General features: G+C 41.2%; 1 protein-coding gene across 1 annotated transcript; it reads right to left on the bottom strand.

The window, feature by feature from the left end:
* Positions 1 to 891: 891 nt before the first annotated feature.
* Positions 892 to 13,848, bottom strand: Psma1 (proteasome 20S subunit alpha 1). Its single transcript, XM_041666753.1, has 10 exons — positions 13,731 to 13,848; positions 12,235 to 12,279; positions 11,522 to 11,623; positions 11,300 to 11,403; positions 8,826 to 8,914; positions 8,143 to 8,213; positions 7,408 to 7,537; positions 5,595 to 5,674; positions 2,863 to 2,973; positions 892 to 1,237 (listed from the first exon to the last, which is right to left on the bottom strand). Exons 1-10 carry the CDS (start codon positions 13,731 to 13,733, stop codon positions 1,181 to 1,183), a joined length of 792 nt encoding a protein of 263 aa, XP_041522687.1. The 5' UTR covers positions 13,734 to 13,848; the 3' UTR covers positions 892 to 1,180.
* Positions 13,849 to 24,528: the final 10,680 nt, after the last annotated feature.

Below are 24,528 nucleotides of genomic sequence, written 5' to 3'. Positions count from 1 at the left end.
TAATTAAGTAAACATTTTTGTTCTAAAAAGGACTTCCTCTGATTTTACTCTTCATGGCTTAAGATAATGTAGCAGGGAGGTAGTGACTTACACCTTTAATCCCAGCACTTGGGGAGTCAGAGACAGGCAGATCTCTGTGAGTTCGAGCAAGTTCTAGGACAGCTAGAAACTCTGTCTCAATGAAGAAACAAAATAACAACAAAAAATAAAAACTGTCTTGCTAACTCCAAGCAGAAGGCTCATGAGGGGAACAGAAGATAAGTCTCCAGATCATACTAGATTTGTAGTAAAAAGTTTGAGATGAAAACATCTTTTCTGCTACTTTTGTCAAGTTCCTCAGAGCCCAGAGCTATAACTATTGCAATCTGCTGGCTGGATGCTCATTCTAATAACTTGCTTTGGTGGGGAAGAGGAGGAAGTGGGGTGACTAAACCTAAGGTGACCACAGGTTAAGTGTGGATCTATCTCCAGCTCAATACTCTGCTTCTGGTGGAAGTGGTGACGTCTTACTACGTAGACAAAGTCTCCAACACCGTCGGTAGCAGAGCATGGTCCTTAACTCCTGATCCTTCCGCCTTTACCTCAGAAGTGCTGGAATTAAAGCCTGCACCCCTATGCCTGGCTTGGCTTCTCAGTTTCAATCGGAACGCATCCTGAAACCTGTATTTTGAGACCATCTGCATGGGTTTGCAATGTAGCTAGTCTACATACTAGCAAATTTGAATGTGTTGGTAAAAGGTATTTTTCTGTATCACAAAAAAAAAAAAAAAAAAAAGAAAAAAAAAAAGCAAGCCAAAACAAAATAATCAGACAGATAGGACAAATGACCATTATAACAATGTCAATATGTCAATAGTTGAAACTACTTAAAAACAGAAACTTGATACAATAGGAGGTGAAACAATTTTATTTCACAGTTGTCTTTAAAACTGCAAAGACACTATTTTCTTCATATAAAAACATTGGGATAGACACCTATACTTTCTAGAAAATGATTATGTAGACCCTTTCAAAGAAAATGCACCCATTATATGGTTTCTGTGAAGCTGCTCGGAGAAAACTCACATCTGGACTGATTCCTAAAACCTCCCACCCCATGCTCTGCAGATGTTGGTTTTGAGCGCAGACTACTGCACCAGCGTATGTCCCTCCGTCCTCATAGCCCTGTATGCTTTATCACTTAGTGCTCCATTGGTTCATCCGCCTTTTCTGCAGGTTCATCAGCAGCCTGTGACGGCTTTAAAGAAGAAATAAAAAGATGTAAGGTGAACATTTAATATACACTCCTAAATCACAAGCATTACAATGTAAAAAAATTAATGAGAAAAGGGGGCTAAAAGATATCAGATACTAGATTTTAGTACAGCATCCTGCTAAAATTTTTGAATAAAGCTTAAAAAAAATCACAGTTCTTAAAACTTAAAGATCATTCACGATTAATTCTACATTTTATCATTTGTCTTAAGACTCTCTTTCTTTCAAGATTTTCTTATGTTACACTGCTATGCTTAAAACACAGCCAGCAGCACCTTTTAAACTTCCTTCTCTTCAACTAACAAACAGAAAAACACCAACAAACTAGATACATGGAACTCTGGAGCATTCTTCCCAACAGTGCTAATTCTTTTTTTTTTTTTTTTTTTTGTTTTTCGAGACAGGGTTTCTCTGTGGCTTTGGAGCCTGTCCTGGAACTAGCTCTTGTAGACCAGGTTGGTCTCGAACTCACAGAGATCCACCTGCCTCTGCCTCCCAAGTGCTGGGATTAAAGGCGTGCGCCACCACTGCCCGGCCAGTGCTAATTCTTACTAACAACTTAAATGCAGATTGTACCCTCCCAAACAGCACCAATAGTATATTTGTCAAGCTGAGGAAAACTCAAAGACTCAAGCTGGAAGAAACTCTACCACCACCCCCTTTTGGGAGGGAGGGTTTCAGTGTGCTGGGATATAGGCATGATCCTATAATCTGTAGGGAAAATTCCGAACCACTTTTTCTATCCCCAGCCATGACATCTTCCTCCATTAGTACCACATGTGAGCTGTGTGTGCAGTGCAGGCCTGTATCCCTACAAGCTTGGAGGCTGTGGCAGGAAGATAAGTTTGAGGGGCAAAAACTCAAATGCATATTCTTAAGAAAAATTCATAACCCTAGATTCACCATTTTGATTTTCAGTTTTTAAGTCAGTATTTCTTAATGTTTTTTGGTTGCCATTTATGGAGAGCCAACCTAAATGCCCAAAGATAGCTCCCAATAAGTATTCCCTTCCGGACCTTTCTCAGAAGATCTAGGCTGCCCTGTCTCTCACTTTAATCTAAAGAATTTGCTAAAGCGAGGTTGTATCTGTCAGTCCTAAGGTCTAGCCTTAAGAATGACTGGTAACCTTCACTTTAGAGCTTTTGCAAGCTCTGATCCACCACTTTGTTGGAGGGGCCCTCAGAATACACAGAGCCTACTCATTCTAGTCACCCACAGCCTTCTAGCTGATTCTCTGAGATACCAAGAAAGCAGGTAATAATAAAGTCATCTTAGATGCTCTGCCCCTTCTTTAATCAGACCGCAGCATGTGTGAGACCCCAACTGAAAGCAGCAGTAGAACCATTTAGTTATGCCTTGGTCCATAAGAGAACTCTGAGAAATGTGGTCTAACTCTGAAAATTTTGGGGTCACCTTAAATATGTTACAATAGAAAACCAAACTCTTCTCCCTTTTTGTGTTTATGAGATTACACTTCAATATTTTACTTGACTCCTCGGTTCTTTCTGGTTATTTCAATTATGGGCCTATCAACAAGACAAGAGCAGGGAACGGACACGGTGGTTGTGATAGGAAGAGCAGAGCCTCATGTTACAATTAGTAACATACCTGTGCTTTTCTCTGTGGTCTTTCTTCAAGACCATCCAGGAAAGGAGACACATCATCATCATCGTAGATTGTAAATTCCAAGTCTTTACCAACAATTCCAATGGAAACATTCTGAGGGTGGAAAGGGACAATTGGTGTATGATAAAAGCTGGGCAATAAAGTAGAAAATTAAAACAGCATTTAAATTCAAAATTTGAAAAACTGTATGTAGGAGTGAAAAGAGGCAGGGAACCTTCCTTTGCTCAATTATAGACTCAATATTCACTTTCGGTTATCACGAGTAGCCTCCAAGCTCCATGGTCTCTAGAAACAAAGTCTTCACCACAGCAGTGGCTCTCAACCTTCCTAAGACTGCGATACTTTAATAAAGTTCCTTAGGTTGTGGTGACCCCCCAACTACAAGATTATTTTGTTGCTACTTTGCAACTAATTTTGTTATTGTGATGAGTCAGAAAAATATTTGATATGCAACCCGTGTGAAAGGGTTGTTTGACCCTCCTCAAGGGGGCGGTCATAGCCTACAGGCAGACCACAGAACTAGATACTAAATAGTAATTATCCAATAACCAACCAATAGCTGTACAATGCTATCACATTTAACTGTAGTAAACCCAAGTATACCTCCCCTGCTCTTTTATGTGAATCACACAACTTAGGACCTACACCATCCCACCTCCCCTCTTCCTCCCCCAGTGCTGAGGACTGGCGTCAGGAGCACGTGCTTTATCGCTGAACCACACCTCTAACCCCAATCTCTCATTCTCAGACATTTCCTTAACACTCTATTCTCCTTCAGCTGGAAACCTGGCTTTCTATTTCACTGAGAACACAGAAGCAACTGGAAGACAGACAGGTATCTAGGTTTTTTTTCTTCTCATTACCATAAAAAACACTCCAGTTTTTTTTCGTGACAGCCATCTTTCCACTTCTGTGTTGATAAAAGACATGATCTGGCCATTTTCCTCACATCTTTCCTATATAACTATTTTATTTTACACCGAATTATTATAACCATACAGTAAATGTGACATAATTTCTTCCATCCTAAAAATATTATCATTATTTAGTTTTTGGTTTTTTTGAGGCAGGGTTTCTCTGTGTAGCTTTGGAGCCTATGCCGGAAATCGCTCTGTAGACCAGGCTGGCCTTGAACTCACAGAGATCCTGGGATAAGTGGCGTGCGTGTGCCACCACTGCCTGGCTGCCATCCTAAAAATCTTAAACAATGAAAAATATTTACCTCATCTTCTCCCAGTCAGTACTCCATATTTCTGGGATATTAGTGGAAAAACCCCTATCTCCTCCAAAGAGACATTTCAGTTCCTCTTCTCTAGATTCCATTCCTCTCAGGGCTTTTCTTTCCCAAACAACTAAAACTGCTGGTCAAAACCTTGGGGTACCACTCTGAACACAATGGGCAATTTTCAATTTGCATCTTTCTTGGTTCCTTAGCAGTTCTTCATTTGTCTTCAAGGATGCCTCATTTTCCAGGATTTTGTCTATCTCTGGTTGTCTGTATGAGTTTCTTGCTGATACCTATTAATCTCTCAGTCTCTTAAAAGTCAGCGTGTTTGGCCTAGTCCTCAAAGTCATTATCTATTTGATGTCTTTAGACTCCCAACATTTTAAACTCTAATCTGGACCACTCTACAGAAGTCTGGTGGGCACTGAAAATTGTTTCTTTATCAAATACTGGACAGATAGGCATTCAGAATTTAGATAAACTAACTTACCTTTTTCTATGACTTCTACCCCTAAACCTGTTCCTTTCACTCTCATATCCATCTCAATAAAATTTAACTCTCTCCTCTGGTTTATCAGGTCAAAAACCTTGAAAGCATTCTATTTCAAACCTAAATGCTAATTCCCCAACATCTGACACTGGATCACTCTCCCATCACCGTTCCTGAACACACACAATGAGGCCTCCACTTCAGCTCTGACTTTCTGCCTTCTCATTTTCGTCCTGTTCACTGACTCCACTCTATGAATACTGGGGAAATTTGGCCTGAAGACTTTTTTGCCACATGTGTTTGCTGGAATAATCTTACTCCAGACACCAGTATGACTCACTCACTTTCTTTAGTTCTTTTCTACAAATTTCACTTTGTTCATGAGGCCATCCTTGATCACTGTTTTAAATTACGTTTATTACACTAATGACCAACATTCGATTGCTCATTCTTTCTAGTGTGTTTTTATTCCGTCAGCATTTGTCATTATCTATGTATATAGTTTACCTTCCCATCAGACTCTAATGTCAATACCTAGAGAATGCCTGTGTATGGGAAGCACTCAATATATTTGATAACAACATTAACAATACAGAAAGGGTATGGTGGTGCTGGCTTGTCATCCTAGCATCTCTACAGTGAAAGAGAGCAGGAGGATCATGAGTTCAAGATCATCCCTCAGCTACACAGCAGGCTTGAGGCTAGCCTAGGTTATAGGATACTTGGTTTAAAACAAACAAAAGTAACAACAAACTAAAGACAAAGATATGACTATCTTCTGAAAATAAAACTGAACATTCATACTTACTGATTTTATTGCTGCATGAACTCTCACCCCAATTTAAAACATGACATTTCAAAACCAGATCCTTTTGTGAATAAAAAGGAAATACAAGCCAAGGCAGCCCAATTAAAATAACTTAGGTACATGCTATTTTATTAGTTGCCATTGAGAATTAAACTGCACTGTTAATACCTACAATAAGAACCATGAGTTACCTTTGTGGTCAGGTCCTGCTCTGCAGGGAGTGTTTCTCTTAAGGCACGCAGACCATGTTTAACCAGCTCATCCAAATTGCCTGTATGCAATACATTAAAAATAATCTAATTTCAATATCATAAAATGCTTCTTTTAATTATCAAGTCTATAGTCTGAAATTGTGGCTTGAGCGACATACTGTACAGAATAAAATAGCCGCAAATGTAATGTTAGCCATATAATCTAATCTAATACCAACCAATATCGATGATTTGATGTCTTTTATTAATAAATATGATACTCTTTCACTAGGTTAAATAAAAGTCTTGGCTCACAAATGCCATTCTAGTTTTGTAAAATGTGTTTTATAGAACACTGTTTTTCTTTTTTGGACACAGGGTTGGAGGATATGAGATCAATATAAAATTATCAATTTCTTACAATGGGCAGCCTGCAAATGATATTTCTTAAAACATCATGAAAAGAATAAAATGTGAATGAACTAAAGAAAAAAAACCACAAGACATAAACTGAAAATTACAAGATTCAGTGGTATCTTAAGTAGATATAACAAAATCCCACGTCTAAGCATAAAAGACTTGTATAGATGTTGCCTAACTTACTATCCATAGTAAACACAAATGTTAAGTAAAATGTTCATTCAACACAAGAATCTTGCTTACCAAATGTTATAGCTTAGCAATATGTGATTGTGTGGCTGGCTGAGACCATGTTGCCTGCCTCCCTGCATCATGATAGAGGATCCTACCAAATGTGGATAACCCAAAATTCTAATTCAGGAGTTCATTTCCTACTGAGTGCATGTTGGTTTTGTACATCATAAATTCAAAATACCCTGAGCTGAGGCATCATAAATCAGCGTCATCTGTACTACAGTATCCGAGTAATACTCAAATGCTCTGCAGATTTGGATAGAAACACACATAGCTGCTGTGACATTCACAAGGGTGGGAGCACGAGGAAGCCTGTAGATACCCAGCTTGTCTTTTCCTTCTGTGACCATGCAATGCACCCTTATCCTGCTCCAAGTCTTAGTCAAGGTATGACTACATGCTAAGTGCTTAGCCCTTGAAATTTCCCAAGAAGCAGGTGATCTTGTGAATGTCCAGTTGAATTGTAACTCCTATATTCACTAAGCCTCAAGTATTTCCTTCAAAGAATACTATACTGCCACAGGAACTCTTATAAGACAACCAAGAGAAATCTTTAAAGTCTGGATATTAACTCTTCTTCTAATGCAAAGCAAACACCTGAAAACCAGCTCATCGTCTTATACCCCTCACCCTCTTTTCCACAGCTATATTGCCTTTACTTCTTTATGGGCCACTTAAAGCACAAATTCTATGTGGCCTAAAGTAGAAACAGAAGTACAGACCAGAAGCTGTAAACAGAACTTGCAAACAGCAACTAGTATAATGGTTTCCAGCTCTGACCAAATGCATCAAGAATTCTCAAGGTTGGACACACACACTGTTTCTTAGTGTTTTCAAGACAGGGTTTTTCGGTGTAGCCCTGGCTGTCCTGAAAGTCACTTTGTAAATCAGGCTGGCCTCACACTCAGAGATTCACCTGCCTCTGCTTCCTGAGTGCTATGATTAAAGGCGTGCACACCTGGCTTGACACATTTATGTTTTGGTAAAGTTCTCTTAGTAGCTCAGAAGTACAAGTTAGTATGTGTTACATCAACAACAGACACTTTATGAACTTATTTAGGATTATTAAAAACTAAAGTCTAATAGTTTTTCTCATTTAGGATTGATTTACTAACTATATAAAGGCAAAACAAAATAAAGTGAGCCAAACTACACTTACACTCCATAAATTCAGACATATGTCTCTCCAGGTAAGTACGAGCTGATTGAGAACGGGCTCCAATAGACATGGCTCTGCAGTCAAAATAGTTGGCGGATGGACAAGTTTGGAAAATGTGAGGGCCCATATCCTATGAACAGAAAAACATGCTATGTAATTCTTGCCTTCGGCTGACCTAATAAGTGCAAAGTTTCTAGGCTTTAAACGTTGTTAGGATATAACTGTGGTAACTGATGGTTAATCACTGTTAATCTGACTAGATTTAAATCACCTAGGAGACGCACCTCTAAGTGTGTCTGTGAGGGCATTTCTACAAAGTTTTTTGTTGTTTTCTCAAGATGAGGTTTTTCTATGTAGTCCTGGCTGTCCTGGAACTCACTCTGTAGATCAGATGAGCCTCAAACTCAAGAGATTTGACAGCCTCTGCCTCCCAAGGGCCAAGATTAAGGGTGTGCACCACCAAGCCCAGCACCAGACAGGTTTCAATGAAAAAGAAAACTCACTCTGACAGTGACTAGTACCATCTCATGGGCTTTGTCCTGGACCTAAGCACAGGAGAAATAAGCTGAACACCAGCACTCATTTCTTCCATCATTCTAAGTGGAATGCAGCACGACAGTCTACCTCAAGTTCCTACCATGAGGAACTTTGTCTCTCCTTAGGTTATTTATGTCAGTTATTTTCTCACAGAAACAGGAAAGTAACTAATACAAGAACAACACTCTATGAACTTACATCATAACCAGCAATAAGCAGTCCGACACCATATGGTCTCCGGCCATATCGCTGTGTTGGGATCTGGGTCTCTGAAACTAGTTAAGGAGCCTGTTTCAACAAGGAACAAATTAAAGACTTCCAGTTTCTTTTTTTAGTTTTTCTTTTCTTCAAAACAGGGTCTCATTATATAACCCTGACTGTTCTGGAATTCTCTCTATAGATCAGGCTGGGCTCGAACTCACAGAGATCTCCTTGTCTCTGCCTTCCAAGTATGTGCGCCACCACTGCCCAGGCTCTTTTTAGCCTCTTAATTGTTCCATAATCTTCTAGAAGTAATAGAAAGGCATTCCTTTGGCCTAATATCATACAAAGTTTGAATTCCACCAAAGTCAAGCATGAACACTAACAGAATGATCTCTTCCTATATGGGGATTTGTTTTGGATATAAAGGTCCAGAACTCTGGGGGATAACTAGAACCATTCAGAAACTTTCCTCTCTAAGATTGACGATTGAACAGTTTCCTTAAATTGGGCTTTTGTGTCTGGGAAACATCAACTGTTTATCACGGTTAGTAAAAAAGTGATCCGAAACCTTTACAATCTGATTTACAGTTTATACTACCACATTCCAAATAATTAAGACAAACTTTGTACCAAAACCCTTTACAGTTTACATTTATAAATGCCAACATAAAGGATACTGCTTCCAATTAGAGACACAAGGCGAGACACCGGAAGTGGTCTGTCAAATACAAATCTGGAATCCAAACACTCCTGGCGCATAAAATTACTAAAAAGGAAAACAAAAATTAATTAGTTCATATTTCAAAAAATAAATACAATCTAAACATTAAAAGCAGTTTGATTCCAATTTGCTTGACTGCAAACATTTTCATGGAGTATATTCATAAAAATCAGAAAGATAAGATATAGCCAAAATGGTTCCTCTCCCTCTCTCTCTGTGTTTGTGTGTGCATGTTCAACTCTGGAGCCAAATGAAGATTTAAAAAAAAATAAATAACCAAGTTAGGCAAGGCATTTGGAATCAAGCTTTTAGAAAACGAAGGCAAGAATTCTGAAACTAGTTTCATAATATAAAATGCTTAATACATTAAGAACTAAATAAATGACTGCACTGTTCCTCCGTACAAAATCTTGGACTACAGAGTTCCTACAACTACAGAGGCTGAGCTAAGAAAGCACCCTCTTTCTCCTTGTTCTTTCCACTGTCAACAACCCTATGCCTTAACTTTAGGTTTCAAACCAGAAAAAAAGAGGAAAAACTTTGCTTTTTTCTTCAAAGCAGACAGTTAAGTGCCACTCTAGAGGAGACACAAGCCATCCCACGGCTGAATCTCACTGGTAATTCTGACAAGATCCAAGCTAGGTAAATATCAAGAAGAAAGCTCGTGACTATAAAAGAGGAGCTGTGCTCCTTTCTCTCCACACTGGTTTTCTAGTATATGCAGGTCACAGCTGATGACCAAATTTTCTCTGGGGTGTTTTTTTGTATGTGGAAGTCAAACCCAGGCCTCAAAGGAGATAGGCAAGTCTCCTGATCTCCTGGTGTTAGTATTCAGGCATCTGTACTGGCCTGCCCTTGGGGTCCTAACCAGATACTTCCTCAGCTGCAGCCACCACTAGCACCTCCTCTGCACATTCACTTATGCTCCCTTTTAAAAGAGTCCCACCTACCTTTCATCTATCTTTCTTTCTCTTTCTGTCTCTGCCTCTCTCTTCTTTACTGCTGCCTCTGTCCCCAGAGGCTGGTCTTCCCCCCTCTTTTTCCATTCTCCTACCCCCAATAAAAAACCCCTTCACGTGAGCTCTCTCGCATGGGGTCTTTCTCATTCTGCTTTTTAAAAAATTGCAACACCTGGCCCTCATTAAACGCCGACCATATGTAAATATTAAGCTGTTTAGTATTTTAAAGTCAATTTCCTAAGGCTTGCTAAAATTAAACTACTTAACATGGCAAGGACTAATTACATGTGGGCCTAAGGACTTGGAAAGCAGCTAACTAAAATGTATTTTAAACAAAAGACAACACCAACCCACTCACATCTTAGCACTAAGGCCCTCACACTAATGAATGATGGCCTGGTAGTACTTTAGGTCTGAGTTAGCAGCACTGTGAGCGCACGCCAGACTTCGTATTCTGAGAGCAGAAGCACAAGCAGCGCCGCTCTACTTCTGACCTGGAGACTGGCTGAATAACCTGAAAGTTAACCCATGGCAACACGGCCCTTCCTCTAACATTCTCTTAATCAAACCATGACGGACTAAAGAGATTGCTTTGGCCACTTCCACTCCCAGTCCTCTCCACTTTCTGAAAGCCGCAGTGTTAAGTGTTTTACACGTTTGGGAAAGATTATGTAAGTAACTAGCCCAATGTCAGATACTAAGTTATGAGGTGAGAATTCAATTAGTATGACCTCAAAGTCCTACCACTTCATTTATGTGCTATTTCTAAACAAGAAATATCCATCTCCTCGGGTTAGTCAAAGAAATTTGCCTATTACTCTCTATTTTGCACCTTCTGTTATAAATAAAATAGGTTTATGTTCCCTGAAGACAAGATCTATAATTGAGTCACCTTTCTATACCCATATTATATACTACTGAGCTTTGTGAAAACAAATGTATAATAACTACTGATATAGCGAAGAAAACTAGAATGGTCAGGTCATCCTGGAACAGAGGAGTGCCCAGCTCTTAGGCATACAGGGCCTGAAACAATACACATGCCAATAACTATCTCATTCAGGGACTTTTCAAAAGCATTAGGATGTTTAAGAACGCTATAAGAATAAGGAAACAGGAATACTTAGTAACGCACTCAAATATTATAAATTATAATATACTAGGGGCTGTAGAGATAGCTTAGTTTCTCTTTCAGAGGACGCAGATTCGATTCCAGTATCCACATGGCAGCTCACAACCTTCTGTAACTCTAATACCAGGGAAATCTAATGTACTCTTCTGGCTTCTGAGGGAACTGGGCACACACCAGTACATGCAAACATACACGCAAAGTACCCATAAAGATAAAATAAGTAATTAAAATTATAATATTTTGGGAAACAACTTCCTAAACTATGTTAGTAGGGTATTTTCTAGAAAAACGAACCATTATCAATCAAAGGGACACTTAATTTTTCATGGCCATACATACCATAACAGTCGAGCATCAGCAGTCAGACCAGCAATCGAGATACCAATATGGTTATCAACATGGAGAATTTTCTTCTGGTGAGCTGCAAGTTCTGACTGTGCCCTCTAAATAGAGACAGAGTATGACAAATATTTTAGTTTACAGCTTCATTATTTACCAGTGAGGCTTACATTAATGGTTCTGTTTCCCGAAGAAGAAAGACGGGATTATCATTTCACTCACCTTCAACGCAACCAACACTGCATGTGTTTTTGACTTTAGACCAACTGTGGCAGAACCCTGTTTAACAGCTTCCATTGCATATTCAATCTGATGAATCCTGCCCTAAAGACAAAAAGAAAAGCACATCTTAATGCCATCTTAGAAGATGCTTTTACAAATTCAAAGTTAAAAGTTTCCAGATCTCAGATGAGCATAATTAAATTTCATTTTAAAACCAATTAATCATTTTTCTTTTCTTTTTTTCTTGAGACAGGGTTTCTCTGTGTAATGTCCCTGGTTGTCCTGGAACTTCCTCTATAGACCAGGCTGGCCTTGAGCTCAGATCTGCCTGTCTCCGCCTCCAGAGTGATGCGATTAAAGGTGTGTGCCCCATCACCTGGCTAACTAATTTTAATTCTAACTTTACGTTCACAGCCTATAATTTCACAAGTTTTGTTTCTCTGTCTTTTAAAGGCATGCCCCATCACCTGGCTAACTAATTTTAATTCTAACTTTACGTTCACAGCCTATAATTTCACAAGTTTTGTTTCTCTGTCTTTTAAAGGCAAGGTTCTACTAAGTGCTCAAACTGGCCTTCATCTCCATGATCTTCAGCATCCTGACCAATAAGGATTAAGATAAGCAGCACCAAGCCCAGTTTACACTCTCACAAGCTTCTGAACCTATTCCAGCCACGAAAAGCCACTTCATAGATATGGCACAAAACATTTTACCTGAGGGCTCCAAACGGTGACATCATTGTCATACTGGTTGCGAAACTGAAAGTGGAAGAAAGACAGATTACTATGAGAACATTATAACCCTCAAATTTTAACATTCAGACGTGTCCTTGCATGTGTTTCTGTTCAACTGTTAAAGCCTTTTTGCTAGGGCAACTTTCGTGAGACAGCACTCAGTTTGTAGGTCAATTCTACCTTAACCATGAGATGCTGGGATGAGAGGACCTGGGTCTTCCTAACTTTCTATTCTGCTCCTGTCCACAGCACTCCCCCTTGGCAGTCAAGTACTAAAGTACATACACACTTACTTATTTTCTTTCTCTTTGCTTAAACCATTCTCTTATACTGGGCTCTAAGAATTTGCCAAAGACGTTTAATTGACTCAAACGTCTAAGTTTCATTTTTTTCCTCCAAACTCTCAGTATATCTACTTGTTTTTGAGACAAGCTCTCATGCACCCCAGTTTGGCTTTCATTTGCCGTGTACCTGGGAGGATGACCTTGGGGCCCTCCCTTAACCTAGCAAGCGCTGAGACTACAGGTGTGTGCTTTGGCGCCCAACTCTGTACTTTTTTTCTTTGTAGAGGGTCTCTACACTCTGGCTGTCCTAGAATTCATTACACAGGTCAGAGGCCAGCCTCAAACTCACAGATATCTGCCCGGGTCTGCCTCCTGGAGTGCTGAGATTAAATGCGTGCGCCAACACACCGGGCTTTCTATACATCTCTTTTATCTTTACAGTATGATTAAAGTTATGTCTGGTTTAACTTTGTGCTCTCTCTTTGCACCTTGTCACCGAATGAATTAAGATATACACAAAACCTCAGTAAAGAGGTGGGCACAAACAGTTACAGTGGCAGAACTCCGACAGTTATAATGTCATTACTAAAGCCAGTGTCTGGGCACTTGGGAGAATACTGGTAAGAGTGAGAAAGAAGAGTTCTTATGGCAGACTCGACTGAAGCAGTCCAGGCCCCTTACGTTATAAGCCTTAATTCCATCACTTCCTCTCTCATCTATAACTAGGTGACCAAACTGTCTGAATGGAGTCGTTTCCCATAACACTCAAAGGAGTCGGATAAAGCCAAATGGACCCACGAGGAAGATGGGCATGTTCTAAGGACCTGATTCAGATCCGCGCTAGTGTTGCTTAGAGGCTAAGGGCACCCCCTATCCTCTCGCTCCAATGCAGTCATGAGGGACCACAGGAATCAGCCACTGAAGTAAACTGAGGGGCGAGGGTGTCTAGCTGGCCGAGGAAGAAGCGCCTGGACCCCGTGTGAAGTGGAGAAGCCGCGCGAAAGGTCGCCCCGGCTACCGAGCTCTCCTCGCCGGCCAGGCCGCAGATGCTGAATCACTGCCGGAGTCCGTCCGGGAGCCAAGCTCCCTCTCCCACCGCCCCGCGCCTCGCCGCATGGAACAGAGGCAGATCCCCGACCCTGTGGGCGGACCTCAGCCCCAAACCCTCCGAGGACCCGGGGCTCAACACACCATAGCTCCGGCGCAGCGACAATCACACCCAGCAGCCGACCCAGGAGCACGGACCCAACTCCGGTTCGGTGATCGTCAGAGACGCCTGCGAAGTTTTGACGGCAGCGGCGCAGGAAGTAGAGTCTATCCCAGAGCCACGGATCGGCGTTTAACGCTTCCCCGCCCTCTAGCTCTGGGTGGGCGGGGTCTGGGAGGGCGGAGGAACTGGGATTGGCGGGAAACCCTGGGGCGGGACTGCCTGTGCGCGGAAGGAGCCGGGGCGTGGCCACACGGCGTGCACTGACTTTCCTTGCTCGTTTCCCGGTGGATTGCAGATTCCCGCCAACTCTCCAACTGCCAGGCTGTACACCGCAACCCAGCTCGGGATGACGCGGCCGTGCTGCTTATCATCTGCGGAGCTGCCTGGCTAAAAGAGGCTGCAGAACCGTAGTGTGTGTGTGTGTGTGTGTGTGTGTGTGTGTGTGTGTTGTGTGTGTGTGCTGTTGTGTTAGTGTTCATATTTCTGGCCTCGAAAGAGGCTGCCGAACCGGTGTATGTGTGTGCGGTATGTGTTTGTGTTCATATTTCTGGCCTCGATGGCGAGCCCATCCTTCAGGGTTCCCTGGTCGTTTCGCTCATTTTATGATCATTACTCTCTAGTATCGGACTTTGAACGTCATCAGGGTTCTGTTCTGCTATTTGATGATTCGCTGTTCACAACTACATGCCATGCCTGGTAGATTGGCCACTAGGGGGAAGGTGCGAGTTTTCTTAGGAATTTTTTTTTTTTTGGTTTTACTAGACAGGGTTTCTCTGTGGTTTTGGAGCCTGTCCTGGAACTAGCTCTTGTAGACCAGGCTGGTCTCGAACTCACAGAGATCCGCCTGCCTCTGCCTCCCGAGTGCTGGGATTAAAGGCGTGCGCCACCACCGCCCGGCTTCTTAGGAATTTTTAAAGAGTGTCTTTTGATTTGTCCTCAAATGAAATGGAGACAGCTCTGTGCTCGCTGCCTACCTGACATCTACAGACTGCTAATTCTGTTGAAGGATAAGTACGGAGATTCGGTTGAGGGTCCTTAAAACATGAACTTTGAAAGCAGAGGAAGACATCACTTAAATGTTAACGTTCAGAGCAATTAGTATCACATTCTAAATATTTTCATGAATATATGTATAATATATATTTGCTTTTACGTTTATCTATTTATTTTATGTGTGTGTTTATGTCCCTGTGTACATTTATGTGAAAGTCAGAAGATAACTTGAAGGAGTTGGTTCTCTCCTTGCACCATGTGGATTCTGGGGAGCTGAACTAAGGGCTCGCAACTTGGCAGCAAGTGCCCTGAACCATTGTGCTGGTTCCTGTTTCCTGTTTGTTTTTTTGTTTTGTTTTGTTTGTTTTCCTTTTTTGTGTTTTCTTTCTCTTTCTCAGTTTTTACCCCCCATCCAATGCTCTCAACAGTTTATGAGATTGGTTTGTTCTCTAAATTGATCAACACTGGCTCTTGTTATTTTGTAATTATTTATTTTATGTGCATTGCCTGTATGTATGTCTGTGTGAGGGTGTTAGATCCCCTGCAACTGTTACAGATAACTGAGTTGCCATGTGGTGCTGGGAATTGAACCTGGGTCCTCTGCAAGAGCAGCCAGTACTCTTAACCACTGAGCTGTCTCTCCAGCCCAGGTTCTTGTTATTTTTAAGAAGTATTTCTAACTTTAAATTGATAGATAAAGTTGTTTTATTGCCCCGAAGTAGCACAGTGCCTAGCACATACTAAGTGCTTAATTTGTATTGCTGAATGAATAATAAATTTTGAATAAATGGGCAAGTTAAATACTCATTTAAAAATAACTGTGGAACTGGGAGAGATGGGTTCTGCATTTACCTTGTAGAGGGCTTGGATTCAGTTCCCAGCACGCATTTCGTTCAGCTTACAATCATCTGTAACTCTAGTTTCAGGAAATCTGACTTCCTCTTCTGGCTTCTATGACACTTGCACACGTATGGTGTTCTTACATATATGCAGGTAGAATACGCATACACATAAAAATAATTTTTTAAAAAAGTATCCAGATTAGCTCATCTACCCTTAAGGGAGATTTTTAAAAATATTTAAATATTAAAAATATTTAAAAATATTTTAAAAATCTTCACAATGGGGCTAGAGAGATGGCTCAGTGGTTAAGAGCATTGCCTGCTCTTCCAAAGGTCCTGAGTTCAATTCCCAGCAACCACATGGTGGCTCACAACCATCTCTAAAGAGGTCTGGTGCCCTCTTCTGGCCTTCAGGCATACAGACAGAATATTGTATACATAATAAATAAATAAATAATTAAAAAAAACTGCCTCTGTTTAAAAAAAATCTTCACAATGCTTGTCTATAATTGTGTGCTTCACACAAATAAACAATTTTTTTTTTTTTGTTTTTTTTCGAGACAGGGTTTCTCTGTGGTTTTGGAGCCTGTCCTGGAACTAGCTCTGTAGACCAGGCTGGTCTCGAACTCACAGAGATCCGCCTGCCTCTGCCTCCCGAGTGCTGGGATTACAGGCGTGCGCCACCACAGCCCGGCCTAAACAATTTTTAATCCCCACCTGTCACGCGGGAGACCGGGGTTCAATTCCCCGACGGGGAGCCAAAAAAAAAAAAACAATTTTTAAATAAATAAGATCATATTAAACTGCCTCATACTAATACCCTTAAAAAGTTTTAGTCAACTTATTATGCCTATAAGAAACGACTGCATTATTCTTAGTAGTTGGAGGTCTAGTATATGGGAATGTAATAACTTCTTATTGGTGCTCTACTAGTTTTTTCTCGTGTTTTGCTGTTATGAAAGTAGTACAGTGACTGTTCTTCTACATGAATACCTTTTGTGTACTTGATGAGTTTATAAAGCTCGTGAGGCCAAGGGAAGAAGACACATTTACAGCTATAATAAATGTATGTTAATTATAAGGTTTGTCATCAATTTCTGCTCTGTGATGCCCGACAGGCCACTTTGTATATACCTTCCCCAGCACTGGATATTGTTATTCCTTTTCTGTTCTCAAGTTGCTGAGCAGACAAAGCTAACGGCCTCTATGTTAATTCTAACTGTTCTTAATAAAAACCCAGGGTCAGATATTGGGTGAAAGCTAAGAGATCAGAGAAGCAGAGTGGACAGCCACTAAAAGACATTTTACCTCTATTGAATCCTCAGACTGAAGGGGTGATTGATCCTGTCCTCAGACGGCGTCTCCAGACTGCCCCGAGTTCCTGTCTCCTCCTGCCTTATATTCCTCTCTTCATCCAGCCATATCACTCCTGTCTCCACCTCCCTAGTGCTGAGATTAAAGGCGGGGGATCCCAGGTGCTTGGGTTAAAAGTGTGAGCCACTTCCCCCTGGCTGTTTCTCTTTGAGACTAGATTAATCTAGTGTAGCCCAGAGTGGCCTCAAACTCACAGAGATCCACCCGCCTGTACTCCAGAGTGCTGGGATTAAAGGTGTGTGCTACCACTGCCTGACTTTTATGGCTAGCTAGTGATTTAGCTCTGCACTCTGATCTTCAGGTAAGCTTTATCTGTTAGATCACAAAATATCACTACACCACTAATATGAGTTTGTCTTTTATTTGCTAATGAAAATCTTTTCATATGTGTCTTTCTTTAATGATTTGCCTCTCATTTTGTTTGCATTGTTTTCTCATTAGCTTGTAGTCATGGTAATGTCATTGTGTTCCTACTAAAGAAAGATCTTTCCGGACACAACCAAAAGAAAAACCTTCTGACAGTAGCTCACATAAAAGCTGGTGTGTATTTGTGTGTTTGTGTGTGTTTGTTATAAATGTGTAATAGAAAACCATATAACCATTCAAAGATAGGGATTTATTTATTTATTTTTATTTTATTTTATTTGTAGCCCTGGCTGTCCTGGAACTCCCTCTGTAGACCAGACCAGCCTTTACCCGCTGAGCACTAGGATTAAAGGCAAGCGCTACCACTGTCCAGCAAGAGTAACTTTTAAATAAGAGCAAAGTTGAATTTTCTTCCCTGTGGACTTGCTAATTTCCATAATCATATGTTAGCAGTTGTAACTCTCCGCTGGAGAACTGAGACGGAGCTGGTGCTACATACAAGTGAGTTTGTACCTTCGGGGAAAACAAACCCAGTGTGGACTTGACTCTTCCGTGCTTTCAAATAAAATATGTTATGAATCTCGTGACATTTTTGGTCTATCAGGTTTTTAAAAAAAGCCAACAAATCAGCTAAAGTCAACTAGTCAGTTACCTGCAATCAGTAATAACACATTCCGTATGATCAGACAAATATTAAGGGAGAAATTTCTTGTTTTTCCTGGCTCTAGCCCGCACTGGCAAATGGGGAAATGGTGACTGTGCCCTGCCTGCATTTCCCCTTCACACTCTGTCCTTGCCAACTAGGCTATCTTCTAAGGTGAAACAGGGAGGGAGAAGAAAGTCTTAAATCAGCTGCTTAGTTCTGTGACAGAGCTGGTGGATGGTTACAGTTAACCTGGTCACTTCCTGAGTCCTGTGGAAACCCCTTTTGCTCCAGTGAGAACATATTGGTAATCTTTCACACTTGGCTAAATGTACTGTCTGGCTGGTTTTTGTTTGCTTGTTTGTTTTGGTTTTGGTTTTTAGAGACAGGGTTTCTCCATGTAGCCCTGGCTGTCCTGGAACTTACTCTGTAGACCAGGCTGGCCTTGAACTCAGAGATCTGCTGTGCCTCTACCTCCTGAGTTTTGTGATTCAATGCATGCACCACCACTGCCCGGTGTCAGCTCATTGTTAATCACTAGCATCCTCAGGTACGTGGCTAGCTTCTTTGTGTGGATTTTTTTATCCTCCGATGCGATCCTTTTCAGTAGCCTAGCATGATCCAAAGGAACACTCACAGAGGAGTTCTTTGCCTCAGACCTCAGTAACTGTGGACTTGGACCAAACCCCAAACTCGTTTTTCAGGGCATCAGCAAAACTCCCACCAGCTCGCTGGCTCCAGGAAGGCAGAGAGGCTTTGTTCATTCTGCTCGCTGATTTATTTTAAACATGCTAGCATAGTGACAGTGCATGATAAAGTTATGTGAGCACTGACTGAATAAACCCCTCAGTGTGAGCCGGGCACTGGTCCACTGTGGCCTCTGACTCTATGGTTCTATTAGCGAAACTGCACTAAATCCTTGAAGTTTTTTTCCCTAGGAACAGCCGAGGAGAAAGCTGTTACTCACAATGCACCCAAAATTGCTCTAAAAATCTGTTAAATCCATTTTTTTCCCCCTAAATTAGTGAATAGATAGTCAGGAGTTGCAAAAGGCAGCCCCTCCCCCTCTTTTACTGCGGATTTCTACTTTTGGTGGTTTTCCATTTTATGGTGGAATAGTTGGCATTTTACTTACTTGGAGCCTCCGCCAAAATCGAGACAGAGTCCCATTTTACCACTCACATAATACTTAACTTCACTTACTTGTTTACATATTGTCTCTCTCTATTAAGCCTTGCGCCCCTGGGAGACAGGAACTCTGCCGTGTTCCCCACTGCACACGTACTGAATGTGTCACACAAACTCAGCGCTCAGTGACCTGTAGTTAGGAGAGACAGCAGTAACCGGCAGGATGGTGCAGTGTGAATAATAAACACCCAGGGGCAGATACCGGGGTTCAAGCCGAAGATCTGAAAAGCAAAGCGGCCAAACCACGAAAGAGATCTTACTCTTACCTCTACCAAGGTTCAGACAGACAAAGGGGCGATCCTGCCTCTACGAATTCTCAGACTGAGACTGAAACCTGTCTCCCATTTTATATTCCTCGCTAGCATTGGGATTAAAGGCATGCATCACCACCGCCCAGTCTCTATGGCTAATTAGTGTGGCTGCTGGGATTAGAGGTGTGTGCCACCACAGCCTGGCCTGCATGGCTGACTTGTATGGCTGCTTTGGAAAGCTTTATTAAAACACAAATAATATACCACTATAAGGTGCTTTAGCAGGTGAAGGAGCAACTTGAGTTAGGTCCTTAGGACAACATGGTAGACAGAGAGGACTGGGTCCTGCAGTGTCCTAGGACAACATGGTAGACAGAGAGGACTGGGTCCTGCAGTGTCTTTAACTTCCACATGCGTGTGTACATGTGCATACACAACAGAAGATAAAGAAAGACAGGCTTAGTGATTTCCCCAGACAGTACGATGGCCCACTTTTGCGTCCCACAGCCCTAACAATAAACAGGAGGATTTGGCTGATGATGTCTCTTGATCATTCGCCAGGAACTGCAAGTTGATCAACAAAAACATTGGAGGACAACCAACTCAGCAGAACACTGTTTCTTTAAAGCCAGCTAAGAGTAATTTCTAGGCCTGAAGAGATAGCTCAGAGGTTAAAGCACTTGCAGCTCTTGCAGAGGATCTGGGTTCAGCTCCTAGTACGCCAACAGCCTGCAACCCCAGTTTGAACAAATCCGATGCCCTCTTCTGGCCTCCACGGGCACCTTAACCAATGACTATAATCCTCTAACATATACAATGTTATTTTCAATTCTCACCAGGGGGCAGGAGGCATATGATTCTCTTATGTGAAATAAATTCTTTTAAAGTAGAGTTTACGTTATACTTCTAGAAATGTATTTCACATTTAAAGTTTGTGATGTCAGGAATCCAGGTGCAGGTATGAAATAAATGGTGGGCATATGCGTGGAGGTCTAGACTTTTCTTGTTGCTGAAACAGAATCCCTGACAAATGCTACTTAAGGTAGGAAGGGTTCATTTTGGTTCACAGTTTGAGACTGCGGTTCATTATGGCCGGGAAGGCATGATGGCAGATAGTCACAGGGCATCCATCACCAGGAAGCAAAAAAAAAAAAAAAAAAAAGAAAAAGAAAAAGAAAAAAAAAGACGGATATTTGTGCTCACCTTGCCTTCAGTACAGTCAGGACCTCAGCCCATGGGTTGGTGCTGTGCACTTTTAAAGTAGGTGTTTCACTGTAGTTAACCTGATCTAGGTAATCCCTCGCAGGCTGGACCAGGGCTGTATCTCCTAAAGGATTTGTTTTTAAGAAAAGAGTTCTAAGGATTGTATGCTGAGCACTCCAAAATTATGGTAGATTATGGAAGGTATAAGGTTTTTTTGTTGTTTGCTTTGTTGTTGAAACTTGTTAAATGAAGATCATCTGTAGAGATTGAAGTTCAGTGGTAGAATGTGTACCTCAGCGTGAGAAAGTCTGAAAGTTTGATCGCCAACTCCAGATAGGTCAAAGACGATGTAACTCCTTAGACTCCAAACCAGCTTGAGGAAGAGATGAGGAGAGCTCCTTATGATACAGGCACAGGCAAGGACTCAGTTCCTCAGCAAATAGTCTCAGCACTTGACAAAGGGGCTCACACAACATTCAAATGCTTCTGCACAGGAAGGAAAGAGTAAACGAAGGGACAACCTACAGAGTGGAAGAAAATCTTTGCCAGCTATGCATCTGACAGGATTAATATCTAAACATACAAAGAAGTCAAAAGTATTAAGAAGTAAATAACTCAAGAAATAAGTGAACTAATAAATGGAACAGATACCTCAAAAGTTGAAACACAAATGATTAATAAACACAATAGATAAATAATTAAATTTTATCCTTATCAGAGAAATGCAAACTAAAATCAAATTGAGATTCCATCTCACCCCAACTGGGATGTGGGATGGCAGTCATTAAGAATATATATAATGGCTAGGTGTGGTGGTGCCCCAGCACTCTGGAGGCAGAGGCAGGTGGATCCCTTTGAGGCCAGCCTGGTCTACATAGCAAGTTTCAGGAGAACAGAGCTATATAATAGATAGAACTTGTCTCAAAAAAAAAAAAACAAAATAAAAAACAACCCAAAATAAATGAATAAAAATTAAAAAGAAAACAAAACCAAGTGCCGGCAAGGACATGAACAAAAGAATCCTTATATGGTGGAGATTTACTTCAGTCAATATGGAAATTAGAATGCTGGTTATTTTTTGAATTGTTTATCTATCTATTTATTTATTTATTTATTTTGGTTTTTCGAGATAGGGTTTCTCTGTGGTTTTGGAGCCTGTCCTGGAACTAGCTCTTGTAGACCAGGCTGGTCTCGAACTCACAGAGATCCGCCTGCCTCTGCCTCCCGAGTGCTGGGATTAAAGGCGTGCGCCACCACTGCCCGGCTGTTTATTTATTTTTGAGGCAAGCTTTCACTAGGTAGCTCTGGCTGTCCTGGAACTCACTATGCAGAGCAGGCTGGCCTTGAACTCACAGGCATCCCCTGCCTCTACCTCCAGAGTTCTGGGATCAAAGGCTTTTGCCACTGGTAGAATGGTGGTTCTAAGGAAGAACAACAGCAACAACAAAACTAAAAATTGATTGATCATATGGCCCAGCTTGACCATTGTTAGGAATTTACCCAAAGTATTCAATGGCATATAGAGACACTTGTGTATCAATGTGTATTGTAGCTCTATGCACAGTGCTTAAATTATGGAAACAACCTAGATATAGGAACGGCCAACAGGATAGGAATGGTAAAATGTGGCTTATACACGCAATGAAACTTTCTTAGCCTTAGAAAAGAATTGAAGTTATTCATTTACAGAAAAACGGGAGCAACGAGATCATCACACTGGGCAAATTAGGGAAGTGTTAGAAAGATAGATATTGCGTATTTTCTCTCATTTGTGGTTCCTTGATTTTATGCATACAAGTAGAAGTAAAATTGTCTATGGGGAAATGGTACTAAAAAGAGGGAGCCGAGAAAGTAAGGTATGGGAATGGGGGACTATGCTCCAAACACATTATATACTTGTGTGAAAATATCTTTCTGCATGCTAGTTCATTTCCATTCCTCTGACAGAACACCATGACCAGAAGCAACTCACAGAAGTCTTTGTTTGGGCTTTCAGTCCAGAGACTCTACAATGGTCAGATGAAGTTCAGACTGGACTTGAACTCAGAGATCCACCTGCCTTTCGAGTGTTGAGATTAAAGGTATGTGATATCATCTCTAGTCCCTAAATATTTGGTTTTAGCTTATCTTTCTTGCCAGTTTTACTCAGTTGCCAAGGTGAAGCACAATCATAGAGTACACCCTTAAAGACTGATGTACAGGGTGCCTGATGGATAAAAATAAACCATAGTAGTGGGCTTTGAAGTACAGAGTCCCTGGGCTTGGAGGTGGCTCAGTTAGAGACAGTGGTACACACTTAACCTTGCCCACGTTAGGTGAAGTAGGAGGCAGAGAGCGGAGACTAGTCCAGGTCCAGCTAGCCTGGTGTTTGCAGCAGTGAACAAAAAAACTAGACTCAAACAAGGTGGCATGTGAGAGCCAGCACCTGAGCTTGACCTCTGACCTCCACGGGCAGGCCACAGGTACACATGCACCTGAAGTCACACATATACCATGCGTGCACACAAGTGCAGAAATATAAACTGAGATTTTTTTTCTTCGTTTGTATTTTGAGACAAGGTTTTTCTGTGTAGCTCTGACTGTCCTGGAACTTGGTAGCCTCGAACTCACAGAGATGTGCCTAAACTAAGATTTATAAAGAAGTAAAGACACCTTTCTTTAATATATTTGAGTAATAGTTTCATGTAGAAATTACTTTACCTCTTATAAGTGCTTTCTATTTTTTCTAAATAAGCTTCTACTTACTGTCCGAGCAGAATAAAATATATTTTGGTCTAGATTTTGAAAATAGGAATGTATTCTGAGGTTATTTGGGAAAGTACTCTCTGAACCATGAACAAGTATTTCTCTCCCTATGGGCCACAGCCAGTGTCCTTTGTTGCTGGGACTATCTCTCAGCTTCCTCGTCCTCTGGCCTGTTACTGAAGTAGCAAAGGTAACAGAAGAATGGACATTCCATGATGGAAATAATATTTTTTTAAGTTTATTATTTATTTATTATGTATACAGTGTCGTGCCTGCAGGCCAGCAGAGGGCACCAGATCTCATTACAGATGGTTGTGAGCGACCATGTGGTTGCTGGGAGTTGAACTCAAGACCTCTGGAAGAGCAATCAGTGTTCTTAACCTCTGAGCCATCTCTCCAGCCCCTGGAAATAATATTTTTATAAATAATTCAGACATATGCATCTGCTCTGTTCTATTTTCTTCCCTCAAGGAAAGAGAGAAGGTCAACCCTGCAGTAGGCTAATGATGCCTCGGGTATTGTTCACGATAAAAGCAGTGCACCCTTCTGAAATGTTATTAGAACCTCGGGCTGAAGCTAAGTGTGGGATTCCCCTCTCTGCTGCTAGGGGACAAGTAATGCCTTGGAAAGGGGGGGGGGACCCATTAAAAAATCAAAAATTCTCCCCTTTCTCCATCCACTGTGCTTTGGTAAGGTAAGGTTCTCTGAAGGAAATTCTCCATTTTTCATTTTGTTGAATTTGCATTCACGTTTTCCTTTCAGAGCTAAGAACTACACAAGCAAACCAAACGCGCACAGCCAGTGGGGAACAGGTGGTGTCTTGAAGGAGGTGGCTTCCAGAGTGGGCTTCCAAAGTGTGCTGGAAAGTGATAGAGGAGGGAAATCGCTACAGTTCCCCTCCAGGATATTTTCTTTTATTGTGTGTTTTTCATTTTTACTAAGGAAAAAAAATTCCTACAAAAGTAACTTCATTTGACCCACACTGACATTATGCCTATGTAGTTAATTGTGAGTGTAAATACCTATTACTTTTCAGCTGGCCTATAAGAAAAATACATCTTTAGAAGAACACGATAGAAAATAAAAAGCAACTGTTCCTTCCGAATAATCTATTCAAATTTCTAGCAGAAATATTGAAACTCATTAAGAGTATCTATATACTTTTAAATTTAGA

Source organism: Microtus oregoni, unplaced genomic scaffold, assembly GCF_018167655.1.
Source record: "Microtus oregoni isolate MIOR12 unplaced genomic scaffold, Mior012 000016F_ref0000370, whole genome shotgun sequence".
NCBI classification, from domain to species: domain Eukaryota; kingdom Metazoa; phylum Chordata; class Mammalia; order Rodentia; family Cricetidae; genus Microtus; species Microtus oregoni.
The sequence above is the reverse complement of the archived record's forward strand: the minus strand, read 5'-3'. Positions and strand labels throughout refer to the sequence as shown.